The sequence below is a fragment of the Alternaria arbusti genome (assembly GCF_024043155.1).
Source record: "Alternaria arbusti strain BMP 1465 chromosome Unknown scaffold_10, whole genome shotgun sequence".
Classification (NCBI taxonomy): Eukaryota; Fungi; Ascomycota; class Dothideomycetes; order Pleosporales; family Pleosporaceae; genus Alternaria; species Alternaria arbusti.
The window spans coordinates 698342-711392 of NW_026249950.1; the positions used below are offsets into that span (position 1 = coordinate 698342).

The window sequence follows — 13051 nt, forward strand, 5'->3', positions numbered from 1 at the left end:
GAGACAGCGACGACATGTCACGCAAATACAGAAACTTTGGAGTGGCAGGCAGGGCAGATTGTGGAACACGCAAGGTTGGCATGGTTCAGAGTTAGAAGCACGGACTAGAAGGTGTAGTGCAGGAAGCGAAGACGCCACGACATGCGCGGGCGACTCAGGGGCCTCGTACTGGTCACCGTCTATCGAAATCAGCATGGTGCGACAGTCGCGGGCAACGCACACGCTCCCGCCTCAGCACGAGGTGAGGAGAGGGTCCCAAAGATGCGCCCAACGTGCGCTGGTGCGAGAGCGTGCGCCGTTTCGAAAACGTCCGCTGCATTCACTGTGATGAGGGTAAGGTTTTCTCGAGGTGCGCCTGAGGAGCTATTCGTGGTTATTCGTGGTTGTCAGCACTTGGGGCGATCCGGTAATGTTGTAGGATGCTTCAGATGCTTGCGGCCATGGTGTGTTTTACATAGCATCACCTTGCGTAGACGAGGCGGGCCCGCGACTCGGTCTCGAGTGTCGTTCCGGCCAAGACAGCCCAGTTTAGCACTCGCGTGCTGTTCCTGCATGCATGACGCTTTTTTGGGGCCAGGCAATACGCCTACTGCGACGCTCACAAAGGGTGCCTGCAGGAGTGCGAACCATTATGCCTGAGGGCGCCGTTGACGGTGTGCGCAGCAACGTTCCAACGCTGTCACTAGGGATCCTAGTGATCGGGGAAAGGGCCGAGCCAGCGAGATTGGACGCAGGGTCGCGATCGAAGTTGATTTTGCGAGGCTCAACGAATGGCTGTGGAAGACGGGATTGATATTAGATGCCGAACCACGGTGACCGTGATGGCGGGATCGAAGGTGGACAGCTGGGAGTAATCAATTCGAGGCGTCCCATAGATAGCGATCGACAAGCGAGATCCAGCGGCCTTGGTGCGTCGATTACACCGTCCCGCGTCTCGTCCTACCGCGCCAAAACCTTGACGTGATGTCTCTGAAATATCCCAAGGCTGACACTATGTCGCGCAATCACCGGTAGAGTTCGCGCAGAACCTTGGACGTGGCCGTTGGGCAGGCACCGGCTCAGTCTGCCACGTGATGTCAGCGTGGCGGAAATTATGGGCAAAAAAAGAAACATCCGACAACGCCTCTGTCGACTCGACCCGAGCAAGTGCTCTGTGCATACGGAAGCTGCGGTCGTCGCTACCAGATCAGCGAAGATCCCCACCTGGGCATCCCCGTGTACCGCACACGTCATATATGGATCTTATACCACCAGACTCATGTCCACACTATTGAATCTACTGAATCCTGCGGAAAAATGTTTACACTCCACACATGTGCGACTTGTTCGTGAGAAGAGTCTATCTCTGCAATCTTGGTATGCGCCTGTGCTACCAAAACATGGCGGGGAAGTAACTGCTCGGGCTCAATTGGCAGGCACGACGGATAGCTGCAGTATGTAGGAGCGTTGGTGCAATTGCTGCAGCCTCCCTATTGACCTCCCAGCCACAAAGTCATGTACGACAACTGAACCCGTCCTCGAGTCATCGCTCGTGCAACGTCGAGTACCCACGCGAACAGCTACGCTCAGTATGTCCGAGATGACTCGGATGGCCACGGACGACGATGGAGAAATCGCGCAGCCGATCAACATGGTCTCCCAGCAAGTTCGTGGAGGGTGCAGGACTGGATTGCTCCTAGAAGTTACTGAACTCCATTGTAGGGTATCGCCATTGGATGCAGCCGCACATTCCGCAAACCCGTGACACCCGACCAGAGCTCTGGGCATTTACTGCCGCATACTGGGGCTTCTCCAGACGGAGGTGTAGCCCTCGGGCCATCACATGGCGCATACAGCCGGTCATTCACGAACGACATCTTCATTGACCACGGCCATACTCCAACAGTGACAGCATCCACCCTCTCAAGACCAGGTGTAGTTCCACCCTCGCCTTCTCGACTAGCCAATATCCGGGTCCGGCGTGCGAACAATGGCTCAACACTGGTACAGTCACCAGCCCGTGCTGGCCATGCCGCGCGGATGAGACAGATCTTCGAAGACGCCGGCCATGACCATCAGTCTCCCCAGCTTGAGCAAGGCGTGTCGTATCCCCAGCTACCAAACATCTCCAGAAAGGCCTCCCCACCAGTGGAGCATGGTAGGAATGAGCAATATGCTACTCTCGCAATCTCTCCGGTACAACGTCCAGAGTCCCCGTACATGTCGAGAGCGTCGTTCCGAATGGTATCGCACGCGACGCAGGCGAACAGTCCTCGCATATCTGAGCAGAGTTCAGAGGCATGGTCGGACGACTCTGGATATTTCATCGCTGGCTCTCGAAACCGCACTGCCAGTCTTACTGGTCCGCCTAGGGATCGTATCAACGACTGGCTTGCAAGCACATCTCTACACGAACAGGAGACATGCGGTATAGAAGATGTACTCGACTACCAGTCTACTAGCCATTTACCGCGCTCTTCGTCTTGGAAGGACGTCTTCAGCAAGGATAGCACCCAGTCACCCCATCATATCAGCACAACCACAATCCCAGACCCATTTCTCGAACCCGACTCTACCCTGCGCATCTCCCCCCTGTTCAAAGCTCTACCTCCTCGACTATCTCGCAATCAGCCACACACTCCAACCCAGACACAAACGCCTTCTCCAACGACTGTCACCATCCGCCCTCACCAACCCGCAGTAAACCGCCCGATCCTCGAAGAGGGCGGTATTCAACTTAGCCCCCTCAGCCCCAACGTCTGTATCGAACGCGGCCCGTCTCGTTACCATTCAACGCGTACGTCGCCGATTAAAGAACGACGAGCGTTGCGGTATACTATGAACGGGAGTGAGAATGAAAACGAAAATGGCGGTGTCGGACTACAAAAGGGGAAGGGCAAGGAGGTGGGTGATGCAGAGGTACAAGGCAGTCCGCTTGCGCCGTGCAAGATCGGTGTCGGAACGAGATTCCAGCATGCAAGGCATGGGGTGAGGGGAGTGGGTAGGTTCGGTCGGTGTTTGGGGACGTGAAGGGTCGCTGGTAGGGCGATTCAATCAGTTGGAAAGAATTGAATAGAAGAGTCAGAAGCGGGCTGATTATTGGGTATTACTCCTATATCTCAACATGGAATACCCATCAACACAGCAGAAGACTTGGATAGATCGATAGTATAGAGTGGAGCATATGACATTGCATTCGTACAGGCAACTCGTCCGCAATGAACGTGATATATACTTGTATATTCATTGTCCCTCCTCCGTCTTCTCCTCACCCACCTCATCCTTAAGTATCCTGCAAATCTGAATCTTACTCTTCCCTGCCCTCAGCACCAGCGCCTCCCAGTCCACGAGATAGTGATACGGATTGACCTCCTTGCCCGGCTCGATAGTCGCCCACTTCAGCGCAGTAGGGTTATCAGGCGGACCAGAATTGGGTACAATGACGTACGCGCCCTTCTTCGCGATCAAGCGGCTCGCTTCGGATTTCGAACTCGCGAGACCGGCGGCGTGGAGGACGTGGGGGAAGGATCCGGCTTGGAGCATGGAGAGCGGGAGTGTGATGACATTTGCTTTGTCGTGCTGGGGTCGTTCGGGTGGGCTGCTTGCAGTAGCTTGTGCGGTCGAAGAAGTGGCGTAGGCTTTCTTGTATTCTAGCAGTTCTGTGTCCTCCTTCTTCAGGTGTTCTTTTTGCTCGCTGGTGTCGCCCTCGTCACCGGCAATCGCGTTCCTCAGCGAGAATAGCGAGAAAGTATGGGCTCCCTGACCAAACGCGTCCTTGTGTGCGGCTTCAGCTTTCTTCGCGTCTGCGGCTCCGTGTGCTAGCTCGACGATTTCGCGGGCGAGTATGTGTTGGGCGTTGCGCTTGGAGGGGTCTTGGTTTTGGCGGTTCATTAGGAGGCGGATCTCGTCAAGGGGGAGGAAGGTGAAGAGCTTGAGGTAGCGTTCTACGTCGGCGTCTGCGGTGCGGAGGAAGTACTGGATAATTTGTCAGTGATGGCACCGTAGAACATTGCGCAAAGCGTACTTGGTACAGATCGAATGAGCTCATCATCTGGCCGTCAAGCCAGACTGCATTGCCCGCGCTCTTGCCAAACTTTTCGCCAGACGCTGTTGTAAGCAGTGGTGTGGTGAGACCGTAAGTTGCTACGCTTGGGTCTTCGTCGCCTTCTGCTCCGTTGTCCATGCGATGTATCTTGCGCATATGACTGACGGCGCCCATGCCGGCAATGATGTTTCCGTACTGGTCAGATCCGCCTATTTGTAGTTGAACGCCCTGGTTCCGGTACATGCTCCACCAGTCGTAGGCTTGGAAGAGGGGGTAGCTGAACTCGGATATAGCCATGCCTTCGCCGCTTTCCATTCGTAGCTTGACCCTAAACGTGTAAGAGGCATTCTCTACTCAAGACATGGCGGACTTACGAGTCGCGACTGAGCATAGCACCCAGGCGCATACCAGACCCCAGATCCCTCATCAGCTCAACTGCACTCAACTGGGACAGCCATCTCCTGTTGTTGAGGATATCCTGCTTTCGGCTGACTAGGGGGGAGTACTGGTACTTGATGCCCAGGCATTTGACATTCGTCCACAGCTTGTCCAATTGGCGCTGTATGCTCTCCACATTCATAGACTGCACATCCTCGCCTTGCCGAGACCGAGCCGTTGTTCTGCCAGAAGGGTCGCCAATCTGGACGGTGCCTCCTCCTAACTAGCCATGATTAACTCGCGTTGTATGCATCGAGTCGCGGGTGGCTCACCAAGCTGACGGTGTAGTAGCCATGGAGGTACATCCAGTACAGCGCCATAAGCGGGAGAAGGTGGCCGACATGTAGAGAGGGGGCTGTTGGGTCTACGCCGACATATGCGCCGATGCGCTTTTCGGTGAGCAGCCAGTCGAGCGTCTGGCGTCCACTGTAATGATTAGCGATAATTGAAAGAAGCCGTTCGTCATGTGCTCACCCAGCGACATCCTTCACAAATCCACGCTCTTCAAGTACACTCAACATGCTCTGGTGCATCCCCGCCCGCACTTGTCCCGCGTGTTCCTCCCATTGCGCCTGGCGTATTACTGGGTCGGGTTCCTCGTCGGCCCATCTCGCTGCCGGTCGCTCACCACGGGCAAGCACATGCTGATGTCGTATGCATTGCCGACAGACAAATGGCCGGGGCCGTGGTAGACGTCGTAAGGCTGACATGGCTGCCAACTGAGCGGCATCAAAACTTGGGCCCATGCCAAAATGTTCCCAAATGCCAAGATGGGACTAGTGCACCTCGCAGCTACCCCGACCTCCGCGTCCGCGTCCGCACACGTCACCTCCTCGGCCTCTTAGTGCCTGCATATGCATCATTGTGCTGCTGAATGCCTTAGTTGTTGGTCAATGCAAACTCAATACTCTCCTCATCATCCGTCCCGTCCATCGTGTCTTTCTGTGTGCTTTCTATCATTACCCTACTTAACTACATAGCTTATCTTGACTTTCTGCATTCGATACCATGTACGCCGCACTCAGCTGCCATCCTCCGCTGGGCCAGACGACTACCATTCCCTCTGATCGAGAATCTGTATGATCAATCTATACCCAGACCTAAGTCTCATCTAATCACACACTCAGGTAAGGATTACTGTAGTCATCGAGAGCTCAGCCGGGCCGGAGAAGGCATGGGAGGTCGCTTTGTGGCACAACTTTGATACTCTTGATCAATGGACAAGCACTAGCTTAAAGCCAAACGATGAGGCATGCGTTGTGAGCAAACGACCGTGCCACCTGGACTCGTCAGAAGCTAATCGCAAGTAGACGGTAGTCAAGCCCAGTCACTCTAATGTACAACGCCAGTACTATACAATCGACTTGGCCGGACGACCCAAGCACGGCTCTTCGTTATCGTATACCATCACTTTCAGAGCCTCAGAGGTGGGTCCTGAACATTCGGTCTATAATAGTCTGGCTGAACTGATCATGTAAATTGATCGATCGGAGGGCTCTCACTAACATACCCAGAACGAACCGTGGAAGTGGGCCAACGAACAATTCTCAACCTCAGACGGTCGCCTCATCTACCAGTCACCAGATGCGCTGAAAGAAGATTTGACTTACTATCTCGAGGGCCTGCCACCATTCCTCAATATATCGAAAGAACAAAGCGATACGCCCAACACCGTTCTTTGGGACCTCACCTACCCCATCAGTGCAGCGTCAGGCAAGCAGCCTGGTCTGTCAGGAGAAAAGCTTGGTAAGCCAACGAATCTCTCCCGCTGGTTCGCCGAAGTACGACTATGGGCTCCATGGCTCGCACCGAGACAGGGCAAGGACCGATTCCAACCTGATAAGGATGCCATGTTGGCCGCATTCGAGCGTCACGATGGCACCCATCTGGCACTGCTCGCCGTGAGTGGGTTGGATGAAGTATTGACAACTCTCAATCATGACGGCGACGGCAGAGTCGTCATGAACGCCAGGAACGATAGCGAAAAAGATGGCACCGTGCGTATCGTTGCTGCAGTGGGCATGAAGCTAGACGACGCAGTAGCAGCTTCAATGTACTATGCTCGCAAACTCGTAATGGCATACCAAGTATCGGCAGGACTGGTCAGCGAAGAAGAAAAGGCCTTGATTGACGACTTCAAACCGCAGTGGCTGGAGAACTGGTATGATGGCTTGACGTACTGCACCTGGAACGGCTTAGGCCAGAAGCTCAATGAAGACAAAATCTTCGAGGCACTGGAGTCACTACGCAAGAACGAAATCAATATCAGCAACTTGATCATCGACGACAACTGGCAGTCACTCAACACCGAAGGCGGCGACCAATTCGACAACGCCATGACAGAGTTCGAGGCAACGAAGAAAGGCTTCCCTCGTGGTCTCAAAGCCACAGTCAGTGACATACGAGAGAAGTACAGCCACATCCGCCACATTGCTGTATGGCATGCCATGTTTGGCTACTGGGGTGGCATCGCACCCGAAGGCCGTATAGCAAAAGACTACAAAACCAGTCTCGTCCAACTCAAAGATGGCGTATCCGGTGGCAAGATCACCGTCGTAGCCGAAGAAGACGTCTCCCGCTTCTACAAAGACTTCTACGAATTCCTCTCTTCCTGCGGCATCGACTCCGTCAAAACCGACGCTCAATTCTTCCTCGACGAACTCCACGACTCCGACGACCGCCGCAAGCTAATCAAATCCTACCAAGACGCCTGGTCCATCGCCCAACTCCGTTCCTTCTCCGCGCGCGCCATATCCTGCATGTCACAAGCCCCGCCCCTAATCTTCCACTCGCAATTACCCTCGAACAAACCACGCATGCTGCTGCGTAACTCGGATGACTTCTTCCCTGAGGTACCTGCAAGCCATCCCTGGCACATCTTCTGCAACGCCCACAATTCCATCATAACGCAATACCTCAACATACTCCCCGATTGGGACATGTTCCAAACGAGCCACGACTACGCCGCCTTCCACGCCGCCGCACGCTGCGTCTCCAGCGGCCCCATCTACATCACCGACGTCCCCGGACAGCACGACATCGACCTCATCAACCAGATGACAGGTAAGACGCCACGCGGCGACACGGTTATCCTCCGCCCCTATACTGTGGGTAAAACAACACAAGCCTACAACGCATACGACGACACCGTCCTCCTCAAAGTAACCACCTACGTCGGCATGGCCCACACCGGCGTCTCCATCCTCGGCGTCTTCAACTGCACTCCCAAACCCATCTCCGAACTCATCGCCCTCGACGCCTTCCCCGGCGCAGAAAAAGGTACCTACATCATCCGCTCGCACACAGACGGCCAAGTCACGGCTCCAACGAGTGTAGCGACTAACGATGCGTTTGTGCATATCGAACTTCCGGTTCGTGGCTGGGAGATCCTGTCTGCGTTCCCGTTGATGGAGTTTGAACTGCAAAGAGGGGAGGACAGTGAGGCTAAGGGACCAAGGAAAGTGAGTGTTGCGAACTTGGGGATTGTGGGTAAGATGACGGGGGCGGCGGCGATTGTTAGTGCGGATGCGTATGTGGATCGCAGTTCGGGGCGACTGAGGGTTTGGACGAGTTGTAAGGTTTTGGGGAGGTTTGGTATGTTTTTTCTCTCCGTCATTTCCACTTCCCAATTTCCTTCTCAGCATCCCTTTGCTCCCCTCTTCTCATCATGGTTTCGATACTTACTAACGCGTCACAGCACTCTACATCTCGGACCTCCCAAAACGCTCCATCGAAAACGACTTCTTCGCCGTGTTGTTCGGCCGCCCTGTTCCAGCACATTGCGTCAGTGTCAGCAAGGAATGCGAGAACGTGCTTGAGATTGATACGGTGCGGGCGTGGAAGGAGACTGATTCGAAAGCTGGTTGGAGCAATGAGGTTGTTGTGGAAGTCGTCATACGATAAGCCAACATTGCCCAAGAAAAAGATTGAACAAGGCAACGATGGGGAAGAGAAAAATATGCAATGGGAAACGTCATTGCATCCAAAGTCGTCATGTAGAAAAGACAAGTCTTTCACTTCCAGGTATCTTATATGCATGCAAAACCCACCACTAACGCCCCCACCACCAAACTATTGTGCTCAGAGAGCAAGATAACAAGAGCTGTACACTTTTATCAATCCCACCCATTGCCCTAATCGGAAACAATGCGTCATTCATACAGTTGGCATTCCAAGGCAAAACATGGCGGTCGTACGAAGTCTGAACTGAGGTTATCAACACGGAATCGAGACTCATCATAACTTGACGCCCCAAACACCACGTCCACCAGCGACGCCGACCCATTCACCGCCTTGCCCTGTCAGAGCGCTCTGAGGTGCCCAGCTAATGTTGCCGACTTCGTAGTCGCACCTCCAGCTGGCGTAGGGTCCCTTCTGGCCTACAGGCACATTCTGCGCACCCGCGGCTCCGTTGGCGGGATGTGTGGTCGCGGGCTGTACGATGGGAGGCTGTGTTGAAGCGTGTTCCCCGCTGATTGTCGCGCCGTTGTTTGCGTGTAGCAGGTCCCAGATGAGGACGAGGGAGTCGTCTCCACCAGAGGCAAGCATGCCTCTCCGCGATGGGTTCCACTCTATGCTGTTGACGGACGCAGAGTGGCCGCGCAGTTCGAGTAGGGCTTGGCCTGGCTGCCGCACGTCGAGGATGCGGATGAGGTTTGAGTCGGCGGCGAAGGTAGCGAGGAGGTGGGAGTCGTGGGGTGATGCGGCGAGACGGAGGAGCGGGGGCGCGTACGACATGGTCTGCTGGGCTTTGGTGGGCGACATGCGGCCTGTTGGCGAGCCTGGGACTTGTTAGCAATTGGCGTCGAAAGTGAATGCAGAAACTGACCCTTGTCTTTGTCGCCGCCCTTGTCTGAGGGCTCGTAGATGATGGTGCTGTGCTCTAAACTGCGGAGATCGAACATGCGGACACTGCCGTCAGCTCCACAACTGACAAAGACATCGACGCTTCCCGCGCAGAAGCGTACATCGAAGACCTCCTTGTCGTGGGCAATCAATTGGGTCTTGGCGGTAAGCGAGGGTATGTCCCAGATGGTGCACGTCGTGTCTATGCTGGAGGTGATGATGAGCTTGGGCGACATGGTATTCCAATCGAGGGAGGTCAGCGGCGCGGTGTGTTCAGGGGTCTTGGAGTTGGAGAGGAGGGCGAGTGGCGTGAGCTTAGGGAGCTGAGGCTCTCGCGTGTTTACGGAGGACGAGCGCGTGATGGTGTTGCTCATGTTGTTTCCGGAGGCCTGGGGCAGCGACCACAAGCGCAGATGGTCGCCAGACGTTGCGAGGAGATCGGTCGACTGCTTCTGCGACGACGGCGGCTCCCATAGTATGCGCGTGACGGGGAAGGAACAGGTGGCTTCGGCGATTGCGTTGTACTCGAGGCCGTAGGGTGTCGCGCCGGGGGCGGAGGTGTCTTGGGGCGCTATTTGCGTGTCGAGAATGCGGATGAAGTTGTGGTTGTCCTCGAGATAGCTGCCGACGGCCATCTTGCCGGCGCTGTTGCCGCCCGGGACGTTCCATTTGCACCAGTCGTAGGCGTAGATGCTCCACGGGGCGAGGTAGTTGCTGTTGGAGGGCACCTTGTTGCCGTCGCTGACCATGGTGTTGCCGTGTCCCATGCCCTCGTGGTCCATGGTCGAGTTTGCGCGCGGCCTGATGTCGGCGAGGCCCAGGGGCGACTGCGATGCGGCGCCCGAGGGAGTCGTGGGATAGTACTTCTGGGCGGGCGTGCCGGCTTGGTACTTGGACTGCTCGGGGGTGTTGGAGAAGGGGACGTATTTCTGGTCGGGGCCCAGGCCAGCTGGGCTCGAGCGCGAGTAGGAATGGGCCGAGTGAGGGGAATGTTGGGGCTGGCTGATGGTGTTGGAGCGCGTGGGCAGCGTGTACTGCTGGGCGTTGCTGGCTATCTGCGTCTGGGTAGGCACGACGGGCGCCGTGTAGGCGTTGGCGGGCGCGGGTCGCTGTTGCTGCTGCGGCCCCGACGGCTGTTGTTGTGGCTGCTGCGCGGGCTGGAGGGCGCCGGGGACTGCCGGGGAGCCATACTGGGAGTTCTGAGGGGTTCCATGGTCGATGTTGATGTTGGGCGCCGAGCGGTAATTGTCGGGCGAGCTGTACAGGTGCTGCTGCTGGGGCTGCGCCGACGCCGATGAGGGCACCTGGCCGCCGCCAGAGGATATGTGCAGCTCCTCGTTGGTGCGCCGTCGCGGGGCGTCGAAGCTCGAGTTGGCCTGGGGCGGTGCGGTCGAGGGCAGGTAGGCGTCGCCCTGGGCCGGCTGGTTCGCGCTGCTCTGGGGCAGGAAGGCGTCGGTGCCGGCGCGCGTGGTGCCCTGGGTGGCCCCTCGCAGATTGCCTCCAGGCGCTCCTATGCCTACAATTGCGAGATACACATCAGCCCACGTTCACGGCGGTGCCCAAGGCCGACATCTACATACTCCCCAGCGCCGACGCCGCTGCAAAGATGCCCTGCGCCGGGTCGTTGTGCGCATTCTGGTGGTGGTTTCCGAAAGGCATGGCGCCTGCAATTGCTCGACCTAGCTGCGGCAGAGGAAAGAGAGACTCAGACTCGGGACTGTTGCGGCGCGTAGTCAATCGTCAAGAGCTCCGCTGCGGTTGGCCTCGACTTGCTGGGCGTCGGCGGCTGTTTCTCGGCAAAAGTTCCCCACCACCCCTCCGCCCTCCCTTCACGCTGCTTCGGGTTACCTCCATGTGACACAGGCTCGCTTCCACCATGGTTATGATTCATGATCTCCAATACCACGGTCTCCCACTTCAGGTTCGAGGTTCATTGACACCCGCAACATGCCGCCAGCACACAAACCAGTCCGCCGTGCGCTGCTGCTGCTGCCGCCTGCGCCCTCACCACCCTCCTATCCAGCACTCAAGGCCGCCTACAACTCGCCCTTGTTCACCGTCTTGAAAGAGCTGGCCAGGTCTCCCCGCAAATCCCATGAATCCATACTTCTAGAAATTGCATTACCATGCCCTCATCTGTACGGCCATCTTGATGAGCCCCGGGGCCTGCACTACGCAACCACCCAGCAGCTAGTAGCGGATCTCTACAAACTCATCTGCATCACTGCGAGCAGGGAAGCTATCGATACCGAAGACTCAGAGGGCGTTGATGCTCGTGTTGTTCTAGTCGCATATCCCAGGGACGGCCAACTGACGAAGCCCCTACCAGATTCCACCCCAGAGCAGGAACTCCAGGGGCCAGCAATAGACATCCATACGCTAGCCCGGAGTTCGCGATCATGGGATACCGTCTACTCGGTCGAAAGCGAAGAAGGGGAGCGCGTACTGAAGAGCTTCCTCTCTCTATCGAAAGCCCAGATGCCCGTGTCCAAAGTTCGAGGTGGTATTGTCAGTGTAGAGGCACCAGAACCACTATCGTCTGCCGATGAGACAGACAAAGCAATCAACCACCTCTCTGTTGCCGTCGGAGGGACTTTCGATCACCTCCATATTGGCCACAAGCTACTGCTTACCATGTTTGCCTTTATGCTCGGAAGGAGACAGCCATCCACTTCCGATGCGAAGCCCAGCGTGCTTACAGTCGGAATCACCGGCGACGCTCTACTAGTGAACAAGAAGTTTGCAGAGCATCTCGAAAGTTGGAAAGAGCGTCAGCAATCAGCACACGACTTTCTCTCTTCTCTCCTCTACTTTGGCCTCCCAGACGACGAGCGCATCCGTGTTGAGGAGATCCAAGAACCCGGCCCGAACGGACATGCCGTCCACGTCAGCTATCCCTTCGGGCTCACTATCAAATATGTTGAGATTTGGGATCCTTTCGGCCCAACCATCACTGATAAAGACATCTCTGCCTTGGTGCTGTCGCTCGAGACAAGGAGCGGAGGTGCTGCAGTGAACAACAAGCGCAGCGAGCAGGGATGGGACCCCCTTGAGGTTTTCGAGGTTGCTGTTCTCGATGCCAGCGAAGAAGACAGCATCGATGAAACCTTCCAGAGCAAGCTGAGCAGCACTGAGATTCGTCGTAAACGAAGCGAACGTGTTCAGTCCAGAGCGAAAGCGTGACCCGATAGACGTGGCCGGGCGGGTTGATGGCGAGACACGTCTTTGAGTGTTTGCCGTGCTGGAACAGGCCCAGGCGATTTGTGAGTAGAGTTTTCGTCGGCACGAGAGGTCGACAAGTCGACGAGGCAGGAGGTCATCTAGTGTCATTTTCTGTGCGACGATCTACGACAGCTGCGTGCGCCATAGCTACACGACCGCGCAGGTCCGCATGACGTTACCAGGGCGAGTATAGGCTTGTGAAGCAACACGTCGATCTGACCGGCAGTTCCACGCATGCATCGTCATCGGCGCATGTACGAGCGGGATTGCGGCCATGTCCTCTCCGTCCCGAATTTGTGCGATGACCGAATTCGGGTCGCTTGCGTCTACACAGATGCTTGTATACTATTTACATATTGCACGCAGTACTTCGTGTGCTGTAATGGAACTTGCACGCTATCATCCCCTGACGAGCAGGACAGATGACGCACTGCAACAGCGTACGCACATTGCGAGACATACAGACACCCGTTTCAGCCCACTATGAGGCTCCTAAAGCTCCGTGTCGTCATGAGATGCCCA

General features: G+C 56.1%; 4 protein-coding genes across 4 annotated transcripts; 2 read left to right on the top strand and 2 right to left on the bottom strand.

Annotated features, from left to right (window-relative positions):
• Positions 1-3222: 3222 nt before the first annotated feature.
• On the bottom strand, positions 3223-4983 carry J4E86_007500 (uncharacterized protein; the record flags this gene model as incomplete). Its single annotated transcript, XM_051448019.1, has 5 exons — positions 3223-3954; positions 4004-4352; positions 4399-4685; positions 4735-4888; positions 4937-4983. 5 exons carry the CDS (start codon positions 4981-4983, stop codon positions 3223-3225), a joined length of 1569 nt encoding a protein of 522 aa, XP_051300957.1.
• A 487-nt stretch (positions 4984-5470) lies between these two features.
• J4E86_007501 (uncharacterized protein) lies at positions 5471-8365 on the top strand (the record flags this gene model as incomplete). Its single annotated transcript, XM_051448020.1, has 5 exons — positions 5471-5539; positions 5590-5721; positions 5773-5889; positions 5977-8056; positions 8160-8365. The coding sequence occupies 5 exons, from the start codon at positions 5471-5473 to the stop codon at positions 8363-8365; spliced, it is 2604 nt and encodes an 867-aa protein (XP_051300958.1).
• Positions 8366-8698: 333 nt separating this feature from the next.
• Positions 8699-10966, bottom strand: J4E86_007502 (uncharacterized protein; the record flags this gene model as incomplete). The annotated part of the gene is made up of 3 exons (XM_051448021.1): positions 8699-9243; positions 9291-10823; positions 10888-10966. 3 exons carry the CDS (start codon positions 10964-10966, stop codon positions 8699-8701), a joined length of 2157 nt encoding a protein of 718 aa, XP_051300959.1.
• Positions 10967-11254: 288 nt separating this feature from the next.
• J4E86_007503 (uncharacterized protein) lies at positions 11255-12490 on the top strand (the record flags this gene model as incomplete). The annotated part of the gene is made up of 1 exon (XM_051448022.1): positions 11255-12490. The coding sequence occupies one exon, from the start codon at positions 11255-11257 to the stop codon at positions 12488-12490; it is 1236 nt and encodes a 411-aa protein (XP_051300960.1).
• Positions 12491-13051: the final 561 nt, after the last annotated feature.